At 36.3% G+C, this 20798-nt stretch overlaps 3 protein-coding genes across 8 annotated transcripts; all 3 read left to right on the top strand.

Annotated features, from left to right (window-relative positions):
• The first annotated feature begins 2093 nt into the window (after nt 1-2093).
• On the top strand, nt 2094-4597 carry LOC132182545 (inactive LRR receptor-like serine/threonine-protein kinase BIR2). Its single transcript, XM_059595825.2, has one exon. It carries the CDS (start codon nt 2428-2430, stop codon nt 4258-4260), a length of 1833 nt encoding a protein of 610 aa, XP_059451808.1. The 5' UTR covers nt 2094-2427; the 3' UTR covers nt 4261-4597.
• Nucleotides 4598-9382: 4785 nt separating this feature from the next.
• Nucleotides 9383-13982, top strand: LOC132181116 (methyltransferase). 6 transcript variants are annotated; one of them, XM_059594187.2, is made up of 10 exons: nt 9383-9641; nt 9733-9830; nt 10098-10196; nt 10970-11074; nt 11259-11363; nt 11640-11774; nt 12639-12770; nt 12865-12921; nt 13314-13479; nt 13671-13982. In XM_059594187.2, the coding sequence occupies exons 1-9, from the start codon at nt 9503-9505 to the stop codon at nt 13422-13424; spliced, it is 981 nt and encodes a 326-aa protein (XP_059450170.1). In that variant the 5' UTR covers nt 9383-9502; the 3' UTR covers nt 13425-13479; nt 13671-13982. The 6 variants fall into 6 exon arrangements, with proteins under 6 accessions (XP_059450170.1, XP_059450169.1, XP_059450171.1 ...); XM_059594186.2 differs by having other exon boundaries at nt 13314-13576; XM_059594188.2 differs by having other exon boundaries at nt 11640-11778; nt 12655-12770; nt 13314-13576.
• Nucleotides 13983-16146: 2164 nt separating this feature from the next.
• CLE25 (CLAVATA3/ESR-RELATED 25) lies at nt 16147-18683 on the top strand. The gene is made up of 2 exons (XM_088516920.1): nt 16147-17035; nt 17959-18683. Exons 1-2 carry the CDS (start codon nt 16785-16787, stop codon nt 17996-17998), a joined length of 291 nt encoding a protein of 96 aa, XP_088373046.1. The 5' UTR covers nt 16147-16784; the 3' UTR covers nt 17999-18683.
• Nucleotides 18684-20798: the final 2115 nt, after the last annotated feature.

Below are 20798 nucleotides of genomic sequence, written 5' to 3'. Positions count from 1 at the left end.
ACTAAAACGACGTCGTTTTATATATTAATATTAATATTATTTTTATATATAATACATATAAGGATAGACGGTTAATGGTTAATCACCGTCTTGCCCTAGGTTAGCAATTTTATCCAATTGCTTATAAAAGTGATTATGATATTAGCGATTATTATGCGGTTAATAATAATAAATCTCTCCCACAATGTTGGACATCATTTTCACCATCCCTACTTCTTCCTATTGGAAAATTAATAAAAGTGACTATTACGTTAATTAAGAACATGTTTGAGATTGCGTTTGAAAAATAGAACTTTTAAGTCAAAAATAGTTTTTAGACAAAAACTTCATTTTTAAGTTTTTGCCAAAAGTGTTTTTGTTGTTATTTTTAGGCTTTTTGAACCTTTAAAAACACTTTTTTTTTTTTTTTTTTTTTTTTCAAACGAACTTTTTAAATGTTAAAAGCACTTTTAGACTCCTCGTACAGAATCTCAAACAAGCCCTAAGACTATTAGTAGCATTAGTAGCGAATTGGGCTGCAGCTGCATTCCCATATATATCTGCCTTGTCCCCTCTGTTTTTATCTTTAGTGGGAAGGATTGAGGATCCCCTCTTGCTGCCTTGCACCCTCTTTGATCACACTGTTGTGAATAAAAATATATTTAAATCACTAGATAGTGGGAAGCCCATTTGTTTTCTCTTTCACCTTGCACTCTTAATTATAAAAATAAATAAATGAAGTTGGTGGGTAGTTAAAACGGGTTAAAAGCGTCTTAGCGTCCATAATATTCGCTTGGCACTTTGACCGCACCAAGCCTATGTTCTACCTAAACCCACACCAACTATTGGGCAACAATAAGTAGTATGACGGAAAGAGACATCACAAACGTAGTATTTACTACTTCTTATTTGACCACTAATTTCCAATTTCAGAAATTTCCACGTATCTCACCACTTTAGCCCCATCCTTTTCATTTTTTTTTTTTTTTTTTTTTGGAATAAGTCCAACTTTTTAGCTTCCTTGTTACATCCAAAGTATATCCTGGAAAGTATCCTTGACTGACCATTACTATCTTAACATGTTATCTCATGTGATATCTTACCATATAAATATATATAATATCCTTGACTTATTTCAATAAATATGTTCCACCATTATTAGTAATTCTTTTACCTAATAATATCTTAGAGAATTTTACAAAAATATATATATATATATATATATATATATATTGTTATTGTGATAAAAGAAATATTTTATTTCCTCCCGGTTTGTGTGTGTATAACCTCACATATCTAAGTTTGACTGCTTTTACTCCTTTGATTTAAGTTAAATTCTTTGAAAATATGAGAGTCAAAACTTGAAAAAAAAATTGATTGACTACAAAGTTGTTAGATTGCGAGGAAGTTCATAACTGATGAAATAATAAAGAGTGTTGACCATATTTTTTGTATAATTATTTCACCTCATTTTATAAAGAATTTTGTAATAAAACTTGTAGTATTCCCAATAACTTTATTGATAATAGATTGCATTAATGACAAAGCTTCCTCTATTCATCATAATCCTATCATAGTGTCTTTTTTAAAAAAATTTGATTTAGTGGTAAGTTTTATAATCATCATTCATCTAAATCGGAGGTGAAGGATTTAAATAAATTGTTTTGAGAATAAAAGTCCTTAAAACCTATGAAACCTTAACAAGGTTCAGCTAATTAAATTCCATTGAATGAGACATCTTCCTATACTAATCACATTGAATGAGTGACATTAACTCATGGTTTAAATTTTTGAGATAATTGACGGTTTAACCTAGAATAAATTTGTATAATATCTAAATTATCCACTTTATTTTAATTAAATAATTATTCTTTTTAAAAAAGTGATAATTTAAAAACCCATAATTAAATTATATTGGCAGGACATCACATTGGTCAGCAGTCCAAACCTTCCCCACTCTCAATCTAGAAAGTAGAAAGAATGGGGGTCTTGTCTACAAAAAGGAAATTCCCCAATGATAAAAAAAAAATCAAAAAATATAAACCTATCCAATCCAATCAAAGGGTATCATTTGTAGTGGAGCATCCAACTAGCCATTCTCAGTGGACCTGGCCAAAGCCATCGTCCGGTCAAAAACCCCCCTTAATTAAACCCTCTAAACAAACAAAACCTTAGTCAAAGAAGCTGTAATCAATAATCATCAAACCCACCCCCATTGAAAAGCATTTCCGAAAAAATAAAGCTAAAATTCCACCCACGGGACGGAATTGTCTTCTCTTCCACACCATTTCTGTGCTGCTTCGTCTACCATAACACAAAGTCAATGGCCGTCTCTCCCCTGTACCTCTCACAATAATTTTTACGCGTTAATAATTTATTTGCTTTCTTCGATCCTTTTTAGTTCTGCATATTTCGCAAAAGTTGTTGTTTCCCGGTTTCCCTTTCAGCATGAGAGGTTTAATCGATACTGGGAAAAACTTTTTCGTGATATTTAACTACGTTATCTTACCGATCGCGTTGTTTCTCGCGTGTGGTGCTGCTTCCGCGGCGGTGCAGGAGGACGATGTGACGTGCCTCAAAGGTTTGAAGGGATCACTGAGCGATCCACTGGGGAGGCTCAGCTCGTGGAACTTCGACAACACGTCCGTGGGTTTCTTATGCAAGTTCGTTGGGGTGGCGTGCTGGAACGACCGCGAGAACCGCATAATCAGCCTGGAACTCCGGGATATGAAGCTGTCCGGCTCGATTCCCGAGTCGTTGAAGTACTGTGGGAGCCTGCAGACCCTGGATCTCTCGCTCAACGAACTGTCCGGTACGATTCCTCAAGAAACATGTAACTGGGTGCCTTTTCTAGTAACCCTGGATCTATCAACTAACGGCTTTTACGGTTCGATCCCGCCCGAGCTTGCCAAGTGTCAGTATCTCAACAATCTGATGCTGTCGGATAATAAGCTTTCTGGTCCTCTACCTTACGAGCTCTCTACTCTGGGTAGGCTGAATAAGTTTTCCGTGAAGAACAATGATCTCTCGGGTAGGTTACCTTCATCTTTCAATAGGTTTGATGAGGAGAGTTTTGCTGGGAATGATGGGCTTTGTGGGGGGCCTTTGGGGAAGTGTGGTGGGCTGAGCAAAAAGAATTTGGCGATTATAATTGCCGCCGGCGTGTTTGGTGCGGCGGGGTCGTTGTTGTTGGGTTTCGGGGTGTGGTGGTGGTACCATTTGAGGTTGAGTAAGCGGAGGAAAAGAGGATATGGGATTGGTAGAGACGATGATTGGGCTGAGAGGTTGAGGGCTCACAAGCTCGTTCAAGTTTCCTTGTTTCAGAAACCTCTTGTCAAGGTTAAATTGGCGGATTTGATGGCGGCCACCAACAATTTCAGCCCGGAGAATATAATTGTTTCGACTAGAACGGGGACTACTTATAAGGCGATGCTGCCTGATGGGTCGGCGCTTGCGATCAAGCGGTTGAATACTTGTAAGCTTGGGGAGAAGCAGTTTCGTTTGGAGATGAACAGATTAGGACAGCTTAGGCACCCAAATTTGTCACCCCTTTTGGGGTTTTGTGTGGTAGCGGAGGAGAAGCTTTTGGTATATAAGCATATGGCTAATGGGACTTTGCATTCTTTGTTGCGTGGAAGAGCTGATCCATTGGATTGGCCTACTAGATTTAGGATTGGTTTGGGCGCGGCAAGAGGTCTTGCCTGGCTGCACCATGGGTGCCACCCGCCAATTCTGCAGCAGAACATATGCTCCAATGTGATCCTCATCGACGAGGACTTCGATGCCCGGATAATGGATTTTGGTTTGGCAAGGCTGATGACTTCCTCTGATTCCAATGAGGGTAGTTTTGTGAATGGAGACTTGGGAGAGCTTGGTTATGTTGCTCCGGAATACCCGAGCACGATGGTGGCTTCCCTGAAAGGGGATGCCTATGGATTTGGGGTGGTGCTTCTTGAATTGGTGACAGGGCAAAAGCCTCTTGAGGTTAGCACTGCTGAGGAAGGATTTAAGGGTAACTTGGTGGATTGGGTGACTCGTGTCTCTAGTTCTGGTCGAATCAAAGATGCCGTGGATAAGGGTCTTTGTGGAAAAGGGCATGACGAGCAAATTTTGCAGTTCCTGAAAATTGCATGCAATTGTGTGGTTTCTCGGCCTAAGGATAGGCCCTCTATGTACCAGGTTTATCAATCATTGAAGAGTATGTCAAGAGAGCATAGTTTCTCTGAACAAGATGATGAATTTCCACTGCTATTTGGTAGGCCAGATAATGATTCTGTGTAACTTTGGAGCAATGAAGGGAGAAGCATCACAACGTGATTCAAGATTTATACATCTTGTGGTCAGTTATTGAAGGCGCTCTTAATGTAAATGGTGTAAACCCCATTTTGGCTAGTTTCCCCCATTTGTCGATATAGTTAATATCATACAATAAGCTGCTTACAAACTGTAAGTTCTTTCAACTCTGAAAAATCTATTTGTTTGCCCTTTGTTGTATGAAATACAGCCTCTCATAAGGTTAAAAGCCTAAAAAGACATTTGGGAGATGCTCCCTTGTTTGTAGCCTTACTGCAATTAAACATCACTATGTTATTGAAGGGATCATTCACCTTATTCACCATCTTACCATTTATGTTCTTATTCACCTCTGTTATTGAGTATTAACAGAGCAACACACTGGTAGTAGAGATAGGCAATTTTCAATTAATCTTTCAACAAATTATTTAGGTAGAATGATGCCCTGAACTTATAAACTGGGGGAAAAAAATTCTCTTAAAATAAGAGGAACTTAGAAAGCCAGACATGCTCTCTACTGCTTGGATTCTCTGTTTTCTCTGTTTTAAGAAACACCCTAGTGCAGCACCTTTGATTCTCTGTTTTCTCTCTTTATTTTGACTCCAAATCCTCCATAATCCTCACATTAGTCTTCAAAACCAAAAATAAAAAACATCTAAAGCCTTTTGGCCCACCCATATCGATTACAGAAAACTGAACTACAATCCTAATCCAATTCTGCACTAAATGGCACCAATTTACCATTATTGAAGTAAGTATTCTTCAATCTTCACAGCCCCAGAAAAGCAACCCAAACTCGAGATTTATTCTTTATTTAAATACCAAACCATCAACCTTTCTCTCTCTTGGTTTTTAGGATTAAAGGATAGTCAACAATGAGAATGATAACTAAAGTATATAGAAAATATACACAACTTTACTCGAAATTTGCTATAATAACAAACTAAATTAAATCCTAAACTTCTAAGAACATTTCAATTCAATCGAATCAATCCCCCTTGGTCCGTCTCTTTGACTTGGCCGTCCTCGCGCCCCCATAACTAACAAAATGATGCCGTTTTGCTGCCTCATAAGTCATGACTGGCAAAAGACGCCAAAGCCCCAAACCCCAAGTCTGAGCCCAATCTGCGCCGCTCCACGCCCGCACCCATACTCCTTCAGTCCCTCTCCCATTGAGTCGAGCTTCTCACTACAGCACACCTCCTTTCATGACTTTCCCAACCAAACCTGTTGTCCTATCAAAGCTACCCCACATCTAGAGAATAACCTTAGCCCTCTCAAATATAACATGTAAGCATATTATTTACTATTGTTAACCATGTTTTATATTTTTTATGTATATAGTTACATGCTTCAATATTTATATAGGGCAACTAACTAGTTGTTCATGTAAAAAAAAAAAAAAAACTAGTTAATATTGTTAATGTATTGCACATGCATATAGTTAATTCTAATTAATTAGTTATGTTAGTGTATTAACATACTAGTTAAGAGTATAGTTAATATACACTAACATATAATTAAGGGTAAATATATTATAAGTCCCTGAGTCAACTCGCTAAAATTAAAAACTCATGTTTTTCTTCTTTTTTTTTATGAAATTTACTTCCTGGGTCAATCGAAATGCTAAGAAAATTCCTACCTTCAAAATTTTTTAACTGCCGTTAGTTAGCCAGAATAGCTAATTTTTTGTTAATTTAATTTAAAATTTTAATTTATTAAAAAAAAAAAAATCTCCGGCAACGTTGATGGCGAGGAAGCTGGTATTACCACAAACCGATTCTAGTGTTTACTAAGGATGGACTTCACATCTTCTATATGCCAGTCAGGTGTAAAATCCGCTATAAGTCTCCCTGCATAAAAAATATCCACTTGCAATAAAGACAAATCAAATTAAACGAATAATTATTTTTTAACAAAAAAACAACGAAGAAAAAGCTTTCATTACCTTTGTAAACTAAACTGAACAGATCACGGGCCCCCAAGCAGATAGCTTAAGAATTACAGGCCCACTGAGTCCCCAATGTGTGACTAACGTGAGCCCAACCTAAAATGCAAAAACAATTGTAACTAACATGGGCCTATTGCAAGTGGTAATTTTATTATTAATATTTTTGAACACAAAATGACCACATCAATTTTTGGTAACGAGCACGCTCGATCCCACCTCTGGTGCGTTCGATCCCACCTACGCACGTGGGCTGAGGTGCGCTCGATCCCACTTATGGTGCGCTCTATGCACTTGACAAATTTGCGATCTTATCTTGCGGAGCGATTTTGGCATAACAAACGTCAGAATTAGGAAATTTGTATTTCACAACGATTTGTATAATTTTGAGTTAGCTTTCCAATGTCACTAGTTTCACTTCAATCCAATAATCGAACAGAAAGTTATGATTAAAATACTAAGACATATGCTAAGTCTTCTCAAATTGTGTTTTAAGCCCAAATTCAATGGTTTTTCTTATATCTTTGTTAAACACCTGAAAACACGAAAACAACACAAAATCAAACAAATAACAATGTTAAGGAATTAACATATGCGAGTTAAAGGACTTGAATGTGCAACATTTAGTACTTATCATGCCCATTTTTATTTACACGTTCTTCGTAAGCGGGAAACAAAAGTGAATTCTACCAAGTCAAAATCTCTCAAACGCCATTGTTCTGAGACCTCCCAAGCAAGAAAGCCAAGAACTTCCCAAGAAAACTTCCCAAGAAATGTCTGGCTTCCTTTCAGTGAATGTGGCAGACAGAATGCTCCAAGAGCTACTCGTCAAATCGGTAATCCGATTCTTCAGCGTTTATAAAGCATGGAATTTTTTGTTTTTTTTTTTTGTGCAGATGCGGAAGGGGTGAGAAAAAAAAAATATTGGTACATAATCGATACTCACATGATTTTTGAGTTTTTGAGGCTCTGATACCATTATATCTTATAATTTAAGGAAGATAAACTTGGAGAATTAAGGTGATTCGGCCTATGACCCACATCCACACCATCAAAGCCTTTACATGGCTACATTTTTCCTTGATATCTTTGATTATATATAATACTCTATTTATAGAGAAATAGTATGAAGGTTACATGTCTCTTTTACTTCTAAATTAACAACCATAATTGTAACATTTATCACTTTAGTTCTTGTAACTCTTGTTTCTTGAGCTCTTATAACTATTATCTTTTGAGATCTTGTAATCATTGTCTCTTGAGATCTTGTAACTATTGTCTCTTGAGATCTTGTAACCATTGTCTCTTGAGCTCTTGTAACTCTTGTCTTAATACTCTATTAGTAGAAGCTCCCGGGAAACACTCGAGGCCTCTTTTGAACAATCAATTGTTCTTACAGATAATGGTCAATGCAAAACCCTTTTAAGTGGATTGATACATTTTGTAGCTCAAGAAAAGAAAAAAAAAAAATGTGTTTTGGCGTTTAATGTGCATGAGAAAGTTTTTAAGAAGATCGAGTTGCCGTTGTCAAGTATGTACTATAAGATGGTTACTATTAACTACATAGGATCCCAAAGAAATGGATGTGTTGTTCGATATGGGTAATGAATGACGTGAATTCGTGGGAAAATAAAATCAGCATTGAAGTATCCTCCGGATTACTTTGGAATGTGTTGAGTTTCAAGAAGAACGGTCACATTATATTGGAGACCTCCAGAAACCTGACAGATTTTGCTAAGCTCTACTCATATGACCTAGAAAGCCAAGAAGTTACAAGATTGGGGATACATGGGAGGTCAACAACTTTTGTGTTGACGCTTACATGGAGAGCCTTGCCTTACTCAACGTTAACGACAATGAAGCAACTGATGTAGTTCCCATCCCAGAAGCAGAAGAGTAAAAGGCGTCGTTCTATCAGTGAATATGATCTAGTACAAATTGTGTGAAATAAGAGAAAGAAAGACTGGTATCTTGTATGTTAATATGTCTATCAATGGGACTATGATCTAGTAGCGAATAGTGTGATCTAGTAGCAACTGGTATCTTGTACTCAATTCTATCTTAATTTCTCTTTCAGTCATACATGACGGATAACAGGAAAGACGAAATTGCTTTCATTTAGTTTAGATTTGCGAGTAAGTTTTGATATAGTAATTGTTTGGGTTTAGCTGGAGCCTAGAATAATAATTGTTAAATGGTTTTAGCTAGCGAGAAAAAGGTAGATGGTTTAGTTAAGATAGGTCACCATTGTAGGTCAGTTTTCAGTGATGGATTTTAGGTGAGGTGCTGCCATGGGGCTGTGAATAGTGTAAGAGCATCCATGCTCTTCAAATAAAAATTAAATTTGAAGAGAAAAACTTTTTTTTAAAAAAAAATAAAAATTGAAGACTCACTCTTAAAATAAACCAAATATCAAACTCTCTATATCTTCATCTACTTTAGTTAAATATTATTATTATTATTATTATTATTTTTTTCTTGGTAATATTATTATTTTCTTATTTTTTAAATTTGAAGATGTTATCCGTTTTCAGTCGGGTTTAGAGCTAGTCGGCTTGACAAAGATCTCTAGAAATCTAGGATCTAGTCGTCAAAAAACTCATATGAATCATAAATCGGTTGAGATTGAGAGAGGAGACCAAGGAGCCTACTAAACAAGCTGCTAGGGCTTCGCCATAATTTGGATGACATGGAGAACTGATTTGGAAAACAACAAAGATGATAATCCCTTCATGAGTACGGCACACAGCCGCTTGAGCAGAGTATAACAGTACCAAAGTTAATTTTGAACCTGTTTTATAGAAGAGGACTCCACTTCTCCAAAGGAGGATTAGATTTCAATTGCCAAGCATTATAATGTTCAAGAGTAACTTTGATAATATTTATCAAAATTTACATCGCCTCAAATTTTGTTCCTTCATGAAAAGTTCTGTTCCGAGATGGCCATAGAATGTCACAAGCAACTGCAGCAAAAATTTGGAATTTATGGTATTCCTTCTTTGGAATGCCTAGCGAGATGCAGGAGAAATGATAAGCTTTATCCCGTGCTCAACCACAAACCGTTCATTTTAGGTTAGTATATTATAGTCTTAAAAAAATCCTTAAAAAGTTTTTATCTTTGACAATAAAGGTATTTATCTTGTAAGGAAAAAAAAGAAAAGAAAAAAAGACATAACCTCACCAGTCATAAAAAATTTCAGAGTATACAGAAACTGCAAGCACGGCTTCTGCCCAACTTGTTAACAAGAGTCTAGTGAGTCTAACTGAGCTCAAGATCTGGCAATGGCCGTGGTTTCGTCGTCTTCAATTCTCTCGCCACTCCGCACGAACCGTGGTTCATCTTATCCATATCTTCCTTTCCTCAGTACCTCCTCTAGACCGAGCAATCGGCCACGGCCACCTATCATCGTCTGCTCGTACAGTAAGCTCTTCTTTCCTGTGTGCGTCAAATTTTTTCAAATTTCGGTGTTTTCGTGTAATTGAACCTTTTGCGTTTTGCGGAATGGTATCAGAACCAGGAAATGGTTTGGCCAGTGAGGAGAAGAAGCTGTTGCTTGAGAGTTACGGTCTCGACCCCGACGAGTTCTTATCTGAACCTCCTCCTCCTAAGGTTCTCTCTCTCTCTCTCTCTCTCTCTCTCTCTCTCCCATCCAAGACTCTGTTTGGTTGCCGAGAAAACCGAAATAAGGGAAATTGAAAATATTAATATCGTTTTGGTTTCTGAGAATGAGAGACTTGTCATAACTGAGCCGTTTAGTTGAGAAAAACTTTGTTTTGTTTGAATGATTTATGGGGTAACAAATAGTAAAAGTTTGTAAATTTTACTTATAAAAAAAAAAGTTGGTAAATTTTTGGTGATTTTGGAAATGGGTTTTAGACTAGGAGGAGAAAGGATGTGCAAAAGGGAGGAAGAGGGAAGTCAGTCCAACCACCAGAGGGCCCTAAGCCGCCACGGACTACCCATAAGCTGCTTCAGGTATGCCTTTTCTCCAAGTTTGTTCTTTCTTTCGATCAGTTATCTTTGCAAGGACAAAAACTTGATAACCACAAGACATTGGTTGCCAAATTAGTGTGTACTAAGCAATGTTGGTTTGGAATTTCTAGTGCGAAAATATGTGAATCTAGATAGATATCGGTTTGCAGTTTGGGTTATTTAAGGGTGGATGTACTAGTGCTTGCAAAGTGGGTATTATTAAAACAATGTTACATTCGTAGGGATTCAGAGTATTATACATCTTAAAAAGGTAACGGGTTATGCTAGTGATGGTGGACAAGGAGATCGATTCATGTCAGGAAAAACTGTAGGTTCAGTTCAGAAAACGTAGTCTCTGAGATCGCCACTAGAGTGTGAAGATGCAGTTCACTTCCTTAGCCTTTTCTCCTACTAGAACATTAACTATGGAAAAAAAGTATAGGCAATGTTTGGATGTCAAATGGATTTTATATAGCTTCATTTTCCCTTGTATGTGAAGTTACAAGATCCTCGAAGGGCTCTTTAATTGAAGTAGATGGCAAATGTATTGGTCATGGCATCGGGCAAATCTTAGGATTTCGTATGGTGATACTGTTACAGTTGTTTATGGCTCCGCAAGACAATTGATGCTATATCCTGTGGGTCTGTATTTGTAGATAAGAAACATATACAAGGCGATTCACTTTCTTTGGAACAGTAACGTGCTTTTTTTTCTTAATCTTAGCAGTCTGAGGTTTTCTTTGTGTAAGAAATCTTAAATATATTGGCCATTGTAGGTGCTTGGGGGAAAGGCTAGAAGAATGAAGTTGCTGTCGCCTAAGGGTATGGATGTACGCCCGATGATGGAAGTTGTGAAAGGCGCAGCCTTTGATATATTGCAGGTAATGGTTTTATCTTAATCTTGAATATTGTTATTCTTATTATTATTATTATTATTATTATTTAGATATTTAAGGTTTCTGATCATTTAGAGTTCTTTGGCGTCCAATTAGTTGTCAATTAGATGAGGAAAATACTTGTCAACTCTTTTTTGTTCATGGGAATAACTTATTCTATGTTTTCTAGGTAGCCAGTGGCTGTCCTGCATCTTTAAGGCCTGGCCGCTGGTTAGACTTGTACAGCGGTACTGGATCTGTTGGTATTGAAGCGATTAGCCGAGGATGTTCTGAGGTACAATTAATAACTCATTCAATGTTACTTGATACTACAAATCATGATGTTTTGCTACTTAGAGCATCTGCTTAGGAGAGTCTAGCGACCCATAAATATTGCTGAACATATAGAAAGTTTAAATGGCTTTCTGATTTAAGGTGAAGTTAGAGTTTAGACTTGTACCTGAAATATTGCACCAACATATCATATGTTGTATAATGTTTGCTTTAAAAAAATTCATTGCATGTCATAATCTTCCTGAAATTCCTACTCTCTTGAATTGGAAAATTTCAGGTGCATTTCATTGAGATGGATCCTTGGGTTGTATCAGATGTTTTACGTCCAAATTTGGAATGGACTGGGTTTCTTGATGTTTCAGTTATACATACTGTTCGTGTTGAAAAGTTCTTGGAACGTGCGGAGCAATTTGTAGGTATTTTATTTTCCTTTCTACTCCGTGTGTGATCTTTTGTGTGTTTGTGATATTGTGTGTGTGTGTGTGTATATGATTTTGTGTATGTGTGCATGTTTGTTTGTGTGGGTGAGTGTGTGCACACGCGCGTGCATTTATATTGTTGAGGAAGATCTTTTCCAAAATGCTGAACAAGAAGTATCAATCCTGCGTGATAAGAATATTCATTAAAAAAAAATATCCTGCATGAGAATAATAGTATAACATGCCTGGATAGATAGAACTCCCTCGGCTCTTAGAATATAAATCAATGATTATATAAATTTAAAAAGTCTTCCAGGATTTGAAGTTTAATAATTGAGTCTAATATTTTTCAAATCAGAAATAAATTGTGCGTCACACTGGTTTCCGTGGCATTTGCCACATACATTGAAGTTTAGCCTGTTTTAGATTCAGAGCTCAAATACTAAAGGCCTTGTGAACAACAGCAACATTCTTCAACATTATTACTTTAAGTGACTCTTCTTGCTTGCCATTTAAGTAGTACAAACTTGCTGAAAATGGTGTTGATAGCTTATGACTGATATTGAAGAAGTGTACCTAAATAATCTCCTTGAGCTATTAGATGGATCAAGTCTTTTACTAGTGTCATTGGCCTCTTCTTTTGAATTACAACCTCTAGCTTCAATAAAGATGTTCCATCTCTGAATGTATACACTACAGTTGTGATCAAACTTTGACATGGATAAGAAGAATATTAGTATCATATCTTTCAAGGGAAATTAATGACTAAAATTACAGATTGGTCAATTTCATCCAATAAATAGCATATAAATTTGCAATTGCAATTGACTTCTTTTTTATATTCATTACAGTTTTAGATTTTGTTTTCTGTAGGTAAAGATGGATCATTTGATTACATTAGTGTTACTCCTCCATATACTGAAGTTGACTATGGGGTGCTGATGGACCAAATTTCAAAGTCACCCTTACTTGGGAAAGATACCTTCATTGTAAGTTATGTCACGTGTTCTGCTTAACTTTTTGTTGTATGTGTATGTTTTGTTTGCTAAGTTCCTCTTATTCTTATGAACTTTTGTTATCTAGGTAGTTGAGTATCCATCAAGAACTGACATGCTCGATACATGTGGATGCCTAGTGAAGGTAATTCATGAAACTAGTGTTGTGTTTTTTTTAATTTTTTTTTTTTTATATGCAATAAGAAATACTGAACCATCATACTGACATACAATTGCAAATTTTGTGGGATGGATGTTAAATTTGATGGTTCAAGCCAGTTTGGCAGTAAGGTAAGGATTTGTAGTATTTCCTATGTCAAAGGGGCTCCATGCCTATGCATGATCACATTCTTCAATTATGCTCGGCTAGCACCAAAACAATATACCTTTTTCATTTTTCTCCAGAGGGATTGAGCCACATACTATTATTCAAATAACAAGAGATGTGGTTCTGAGCATGCCAACTAGTTTGGTTGTGTATGTTTAAGTGATGCTTTTGTGTTTTACACGATTTTAACTGTTAAAATAGAAGTGCAGATAACTGATCGACGGTTTGGACGGACACACTTGGTAATATACGGACCTACATGGGCCCAGAAGAAAAGGAAGTCTGAAAAGTCGCTTCGGAAATTATCAGTAGAAATTTAACTCAAGTCTGCAAGTGGTGAAGGACACTGTAACCTGGAATTAGAAAGAGCTTGCAGTGAGTGACATTGCATCCTCGAATGCTATAATTAGTTGGTGTACTATTCCCTCCTGACAATTTTTTTTGTCATGAGTGGTATCCACTGTTTCCCTTGGTATGTTCAATTGTGTTGACCATGGTTTCATATTTATATTTTTAATGCCTATTGTTGCATCTTCTAAACAGATGGTCGAATTTACCTCTTGCAGGTCAAGGTCTTAAATTGGTTAATCAGCATTATCTGGCTGCTTAACAAGTATGAGAAGATTGAGTCAAACCATCAATACTAAATCACGTTGATTGGTGAAAGTTGTAAAGAATCTGTAAATCTGTATTTCAGTACTTTACAAGTCAGTGTACATTTACTTATCTTCCTACTACTGACACCTATTAATTCTAGCACTTTGAGTATTATGGGTTAGTCTGTATGTAATTTTTGAAGCCAAGACAGGCGGCTATAGGCACAATGTTTACATGGTTCTTACTTTTGTTAATCACTCACATGAATATTTTGAAGTTAATTTGACTGTTAAATTTTGACAAGTATCTTTTTTATATAAATGTAAATTCCAATTGGCCCTGTCTAGTTTGCAAACATTTCAGTTCCTGTTCAAAAGAAAAATAATTAATCCCGTAAGATATCCGGAATGGGGGGAATTCATTTACTTAATCTTCTTTTTCCTTTTTGTTCTCAAACTTCTTAAAAAAGGATAAAGTTGTTGATATTTCTGGCATTAATCTCTAAAATGGTTTGATCAGTGATTATAATGTGGGGTTGATACCATTTGTCGTGTGTGCCAGCCATCGGATGTCCTAAAACTAGGTCCCAGCATCCTGGCTGATTGGCTCCATGAAACTGTGCTTAGGACTCTAGTTGGAGCACTTTTTTTTTTTTTTTTTGCACTGAAAATATGTTGGGTTCTGTTGTACTTGGGGCCTTGAGAAGATGTTATATTGTCGCCTAACATGTCTTACTAGTGCTTTATTAGAAACCAAGCCGTTTTAGAGGGTACAATGACCAAAAGTACTAATACCATAAAGAGAAGGGGATTTTGATTGAACAGGGGAAGGTGGGCCACTTTGATACTTTGAGTTTTGTAGGGGGAAGTGTGTCTTTTCTGTTCTCTAGAAGACAAGAGAAAGTTACTTAGAGATTGGAAAAAAAACAAGAAGGAATCAGGCATTCCTTTTACATCAAGATATACCCTTCCAAGAAGCTGGCATGAAGCATGCTCATTTGGACAGGAATCTGATATTGGCTTGGGGTCAAGCTAGGTTGAGGACTTGAAGATTACATTTGTTACTAAAATCTAATCTAATTCAAATTCATCCTAACTGCTTTAGGATTGTTTCAAAATCATCTAGGTATTATAATTTATTCTCTCCAATTCTGGGAAGGGTAACCCATTGATGTGTGGTGATCCATTTTAAAGTCTTGAAACTTATTCCAGTACTTATGCTGAATTCTTTTTATTGCAATTGCAATTGTTTCTTCATTTTGGGTTTGCTATCTACGTCCTTTTATTTTGAGCTTTAATGGGTAATATTTACTCTGTTTTTTCCTCCCACTGTCCCTCCCATAGTCCCACTCCCCCTCTTTTGATTATTAGTGGTGGGACTTAGGGACCACAAAAGTAAATTGCTGTAGAGAAGATCCCTTTGGTTGGAAGAAAAAGTTTCCTAGACTCTAATCTCTACATGTATCAACTGGTGAATAGAGATTTGTGACCTTAGTGGACCTTTCGTTTCCCCCATAATTGAAATAGTTGCCCCACAAGTTCTATTGAGCTGCAACCCCACAGGAATCACTAAACTACAATTTTTTGAGGGAATTGGGCTAACTTTATAAACGTTTTCAGGTTTTCAGGTCAATTACCATCTGATTACTGTGATAATTCTGTATGCTCTGCATAATATTTGGCACTTCTGTTGTGTGGTCTGCCACTTAGAGATTGCAGGTGGCATTTTCTTGAACCATCACTCTCAGGGTGTTTTCTTGTGATGCTGGTACTTTGCTGAGATTCATGTATTAGATGGTGACCCTTTCTGTAGTTATTATGAGTTTTAGCTACTACAATAGGTGGTTATTATTTAACTACTTAATCTCCTTTTAGTCATTCTTCTTTTGTTGTGACAAATATCAGTCTATTTCAGATAACTTCTTGTGAATTTTGAGATGCTGAAGTGATAAAGGCAATTGCTGTACTACATACTCTGTTATTCTCCTGCTAATTCCATATTGTCTCCTGATATGTTCTAATGCATTTTCGTAGATTTACTTTCATTTAATGTGGGATTTATTCATAATCTTCTTCTGAAGTACGATGCACGATTAGTTCTTTAACCAAACAAAGAAAGTGCGATGCGATTATCATTTTCTGAAGAGTGTGGATAGCAAATGCTTTTCTGAATGGTCTATTTTATTTTCCATGTAATAACTGGTGTCTAATAGTGACAACTGGGAGGGACACTTTGTGCTCCAATTATAAAATTGAGAGGATTGCATAATTAAAAAAAGTTACAGTTGATTTAATTGCTAGTTTCTCTTTCAGCCTTTCTTTTCAATGCTTTCCTTTCGTTCTATCTTTTTTTTTTTTTTTGGGGGGGGGGGGGGGGGGGGGGGGGGGGCGCTGGAGGGGTTTCTGTTTTGTTGTTCTCTATCTCTTTGGTGGGATTTGTTTTCGAAATTTCAGATAGGAAATACCATTTCTAGAGCAAATTACTGACAGATTTATCAAGGAATAAAACCAATGGCAGAGTTGGTATGCCTTTGTGTGAGAGAGAGAGAGAGAGAGAGAGTGGTTAAGATATTCTTGTATTTTGAAACCAAGTTACCAAGAATGGGATGTTTCTCAATCCTCAACGTTTTTCATAGGCACCAGGCTGTGTCTTTTACGAACTTAGGGTGCGCTAGTGTTAGGGCAATAGTGAGGTCCCCCTTGGTAGCTCATGAAAATTCACAAAGCAGAATAAAGTAAGAGAGCTTGCGTGGACCCATTTCAATACATAAAGCAACTAGAATAACAATCTTTATTTTTTTTGTTTGTTTGTTTTATTGCCTCTGTATACTCTCTTTCTTCCTGTGTTCCGCCTTTAAATAGAACAAACCTCTTCTTACGCGCCAAGTTAAAACCTAATCAACTTGTCCTCTTGTATTCTCTCTTCCATTCTTTTGTTCTGCTCACCTTGGGAGGTCCATAGCCATATTGATCTTCGTGTTCTTAATAACAACATGGCTGTTTTGAGTTATTCTTCATTCCCTGCTTTGAACGGCCTGCCAATTTCTTTGAGTAGAAAATTATAAGAGAAAGAGAGAAACAGACATGAAGTGTGGTGGTTGCGTTTTCAGGGCACTGTTTGGAGCTCTTGTACTTGTGGGTCTCATTTGGTTTTTGGCAGTTGGAATCCTAGCAAACTGTGCGAGTAAAACATCAACCATAACGGTTCATTCGACCGAAATCTTCAAGTGTTGGAAGCTGAATGGAAGAGAGAAGCATGCTGTTCATTGGAATTCTGATATTAATTACGTGAGCAAGAGAAGAGTGCCTAATGGGCCTGATCCCATTCACAACAGGTACATATTTATTTCTTTAATCAAATTATGTATCATTTTCTATCTCAAAACATATGAGGGAATTGGAGAATGAATGAGGATTGCTTTCAGCTTCTAAATTATGAAGGGACACACAATTTAGACAGGGGACAGACTCAAAGAAGAAAATTTGACGTCTGAAATTGAAAACTAAGTTCCTTTTTCATAATTGCTCTAAATCAGAAAGTGGTTTTACTCAAAAAATACAGTGTCTCTGCTCTGTTCTTGTATATGTGATGAGAATGGCAGAATTTTTTTTTTTTTTTTTGGGGGGGGGTGTGGGTGGGTGGGGGTAAATAGAATTTTTTTCTTCTTATTTTATGTAACATTTGGCTCTTCTGTTTTAGTACCCACAAGGGCATCAAGAATAAGAAAGAAAAAAAAAAAACAAACCCAGCTCTTCCTCTTCCTCAGCCCTTGGGTGACCTGAGCTGTAGCTGAGGTGGTAGACTAGAAAAGAAAAACTCATATTTGAACTGCGTGGAAGCTGATGATAATTCAAAATCTTTACTAAAAGTTTCTTTGAACCAATCTTTCTCTTATTTTGATGAGAAACAGATAAAGACATTGGGGGAAGTAGTGGACCACTTTAATTAGGAGGGAACATATAGATAACTCCTTTCCTTTCAGTTGAAATTTTAATTAATTTATTGAAAGTTTATTGTCCAAACCATCATCCCATAAAAGTTTGTTGCTCAATATGATGATATCTGCTGCCCCATTTAAGTAGGCTCCCAATGGCACCTATCATGCCATGGGAATTGCATTTTGTTTGGTCTATTTCACGCTTCAAAATAAAGACTTTCTAGAAAATGAAATCAACCCAAAAAATAATATATAACATAGCTCTCTCTCTCTCTCTCTCTCTCTCTCTCTCATGTTAAATATATCTTATGTTTATTCAGGAGGGCAGTGAAGACTAGACAGCCACCTGGTCGAACCTGAAAGGGGAGTGAGAACCGAGAAGGAATCATCGGAAATTGTGTGGAGGGCAACAATACATCAATTATTGGACAATCCAAGCTGAGCCAACTTCAATGATTGTGGTCCGAGTGCCTAAATATTTTGTAGTTAAATTATCTGCAGTTCATGCAGTTACTAATCATTTTGTGCCAGCCTTTTATTTGTGGTAATTAATTAGTTGTTGAGAGATGGGGGAGGAGGTTAGTCATTTTAAGTTCTCGTTGTTTACTTCAATTTTAAGAGTTGCAGCATGGTTTGGTTTGATTGGTGACTGCGTGAACTGTAAAAGTTTTCATGAGTATTGAAAGAACCGAGCTTCTCTCAGACAAAATACCACCGGAACCTTGGGAAAGATTGAGCTTTTGGAGGTATCCCAACTAGTGTTTGCTTGTCCCTACTTGAATATTTGTTTTAGAGAGAGATTCATGGATAGGGATTCTTTGCATGGAGAAAAACAGACCAAATAGATACCATCAGAAAAAAGGAACATTACCCCAGAAAGGTTCTGGTGTCTCTCTCTCTCTCTCTCTTTTATTTCATAGCTTGTATCATATTTTACTCGGCTGTTCTCCTTGCTGTTGGATTGGTGTTCTTTTTTGTACAGTAATGGCTTGTTCTAATGTTCTCCTGATGTAAAGCAATTCCCATATCGCTGCTTTTTTGTTTTGTTTTTGTTTCGTGTATTTCTTTTTCTTTAAAACTTGAATTGTCCTTGAGGAGTTAAGGAATATTGGGGACTACAAAGGGTCCCCAAGGGAAACATTGGGACTACAATTCAAAGAGAGTCTTCGTCGTATCATATCAAGAAACTGATCAAAAAACAACATATTGCAGAATTGAAAGGACAACATACAGTGGGCCGTATTTGACCGAAAAAAAAAAAAAAAAAAGCATGAATGTTTGTATCTTTGTGAACGCCTGCATGATTATATGAATTTAGAAGAAAGAAACTGCATGAGATTGATCCGAGTAGCGATAAGCACAAGATATGTTTATGACATCTCTCTTACAAAAGTGAAAAAGGAAGAAGCAATCTCTGCAAATTGCTTTTCCTTTTACTTTTTCTTTGCTTCTTTTTGGGGTTTGATTTTGATTGGTTCGAGAAGGAAGGACTCGGTCCAAAGTAACTCAGATTCAAATTTAAGGGCCTTTTTGTTGCATGGGAGACAGATTCCGATCTTGGGCAGTTCTTTTGATTGAAAGAATGTCATTTTTACCATTATAATATACACTCTATTCTCCAATGCCTTCTACGTAACAGTACGACTGATCAAAATGTGGCCCATTCTCCACACCTAGGCTTTCTTATCATCCATTCCAACTGTCATCGGTGAACACCTCTTCTTCCAATAGGACAAAGTTTTTATTCCAACAAATTTCTTTAATTCACTCTCTAAAAAAAAAGGGAGATGTGTTCTTAAAACAAATACAATTTTCACATGTTAAGTTGCGTTTAGTTTTATGAAAAAAACAGTAGAAAACAGAGGAATCCGAACGGGTCTTCTGGGTGAGTTTCAAATCTGATTCCAAGTAGTTTTAGTCGGAGTAGTTTAGTTGAAAGGCCGGTCGAAGCTCGTCCAACCGAGAATAGCAGTTTCATCATGATTTTTCGTCCGAATGAGATTGCGATCGAGTGTTTTAAATACTCAAATTTGAGCTTTCTTCTATCCTACCTTAATTTCCTGATTTAATTATTGGTTTTGAAAAGATTGTGAATTGTTCTGCGATTTACTACACTGATGTTGCATCACATATATTTTTAAAGATAGATGCGAGAAATACATATTCTATTATAAATGCGTGTGAGAATTAAAAATGTATATAAAACTCACGTACTATAAAAATAAATGTTAGTTTGATAAAGCGAGTTATAAGATTTTTCTCTAACCCCGGAGGGAAAATTTGTTGGTTGAAGACTAATAAGATATTTAGTATTTGTGGGGTTGAACTGAAATCGGCTAGTTAATCATTTGAAATAGGCTTTTCATTGGCATACCAAAATGGGTTCAAGAGCTGGTATTAAATTTTTTTTTTTTTAAAAAAAAAAAAAGGGGTATGCGAGAGGCAAGCTAGATATAGTGCACATGTGACATGTACAAAAGTATGTGCCCAAAAAAAAAAAATGTAAAAAGTATGAAAATATAAAAAGGAAAAAAGTTGAAAAGAAGAAATACGCACTAGAGTATAGTGGATACACCATACGCAGGAGAAAATAATAAAATAATAAGATATAAAATGTTTTAGGATATTTTAAAAAGAAAGAAAAGGAGTGATGAGTGGCTAAGAGAAATTTTAGGAGACTGACTGAAGAGATGAAAAACCAAAAAGGAACCACAAAAGGAACAGACCATGCGGGAGTAAAAAGCGAATAGCATTTGAAAATTACGCACCTTTTTCATTTGATTGTTAATGGATATAGATATATTTTTCTCATCAAAATGCTTTTTTTTTTTTTTTTTTTTTTTTTTAAATGCAATTTAAGGTCCTTTATATATATATAATTCATAAAACATGATACTGGCATATCTGGCATTGGCATGTAAATGTCTATCGAATTATAAGTACGGAATATGTGAATTTTGCAAGTATTTAAAATTAGGAGTGACAATTTGTATTTGTGTATTCAATTTGAATCGTGTTATGGTAAATGTATTAAACTATATAGGTTAATTATAACTTGACCAATTTAATTAAACCGTTCAAACCCCTTAAGACTAATCATCTAATTTTGTATTGAGTTCGTGTCAAACTTGTAGGTTATGTCGAAAATTATTAGCCATTA

The sequence above is a fragment of the Corylus avellana genome, chromosome 5 (assembly GCF_965113065.1).
Source record: "Corylus avellana chromosome 5, dhCorAvel1.hap1.2, whole genome shotgun sequence".
In the NCBI taxonomy this organism is placed as follows: domain Eukaryota; kingdom Viridiplantae; phylum Streptophyta; class Magnoliopsida; order Fagales; family Betulaceae; genus Corylus; species Corylus avellana.
Note: the sequence above shows the minus strand (reverse complement) of the source record. Positions and strands in the feature narration are given on the sequence as shown.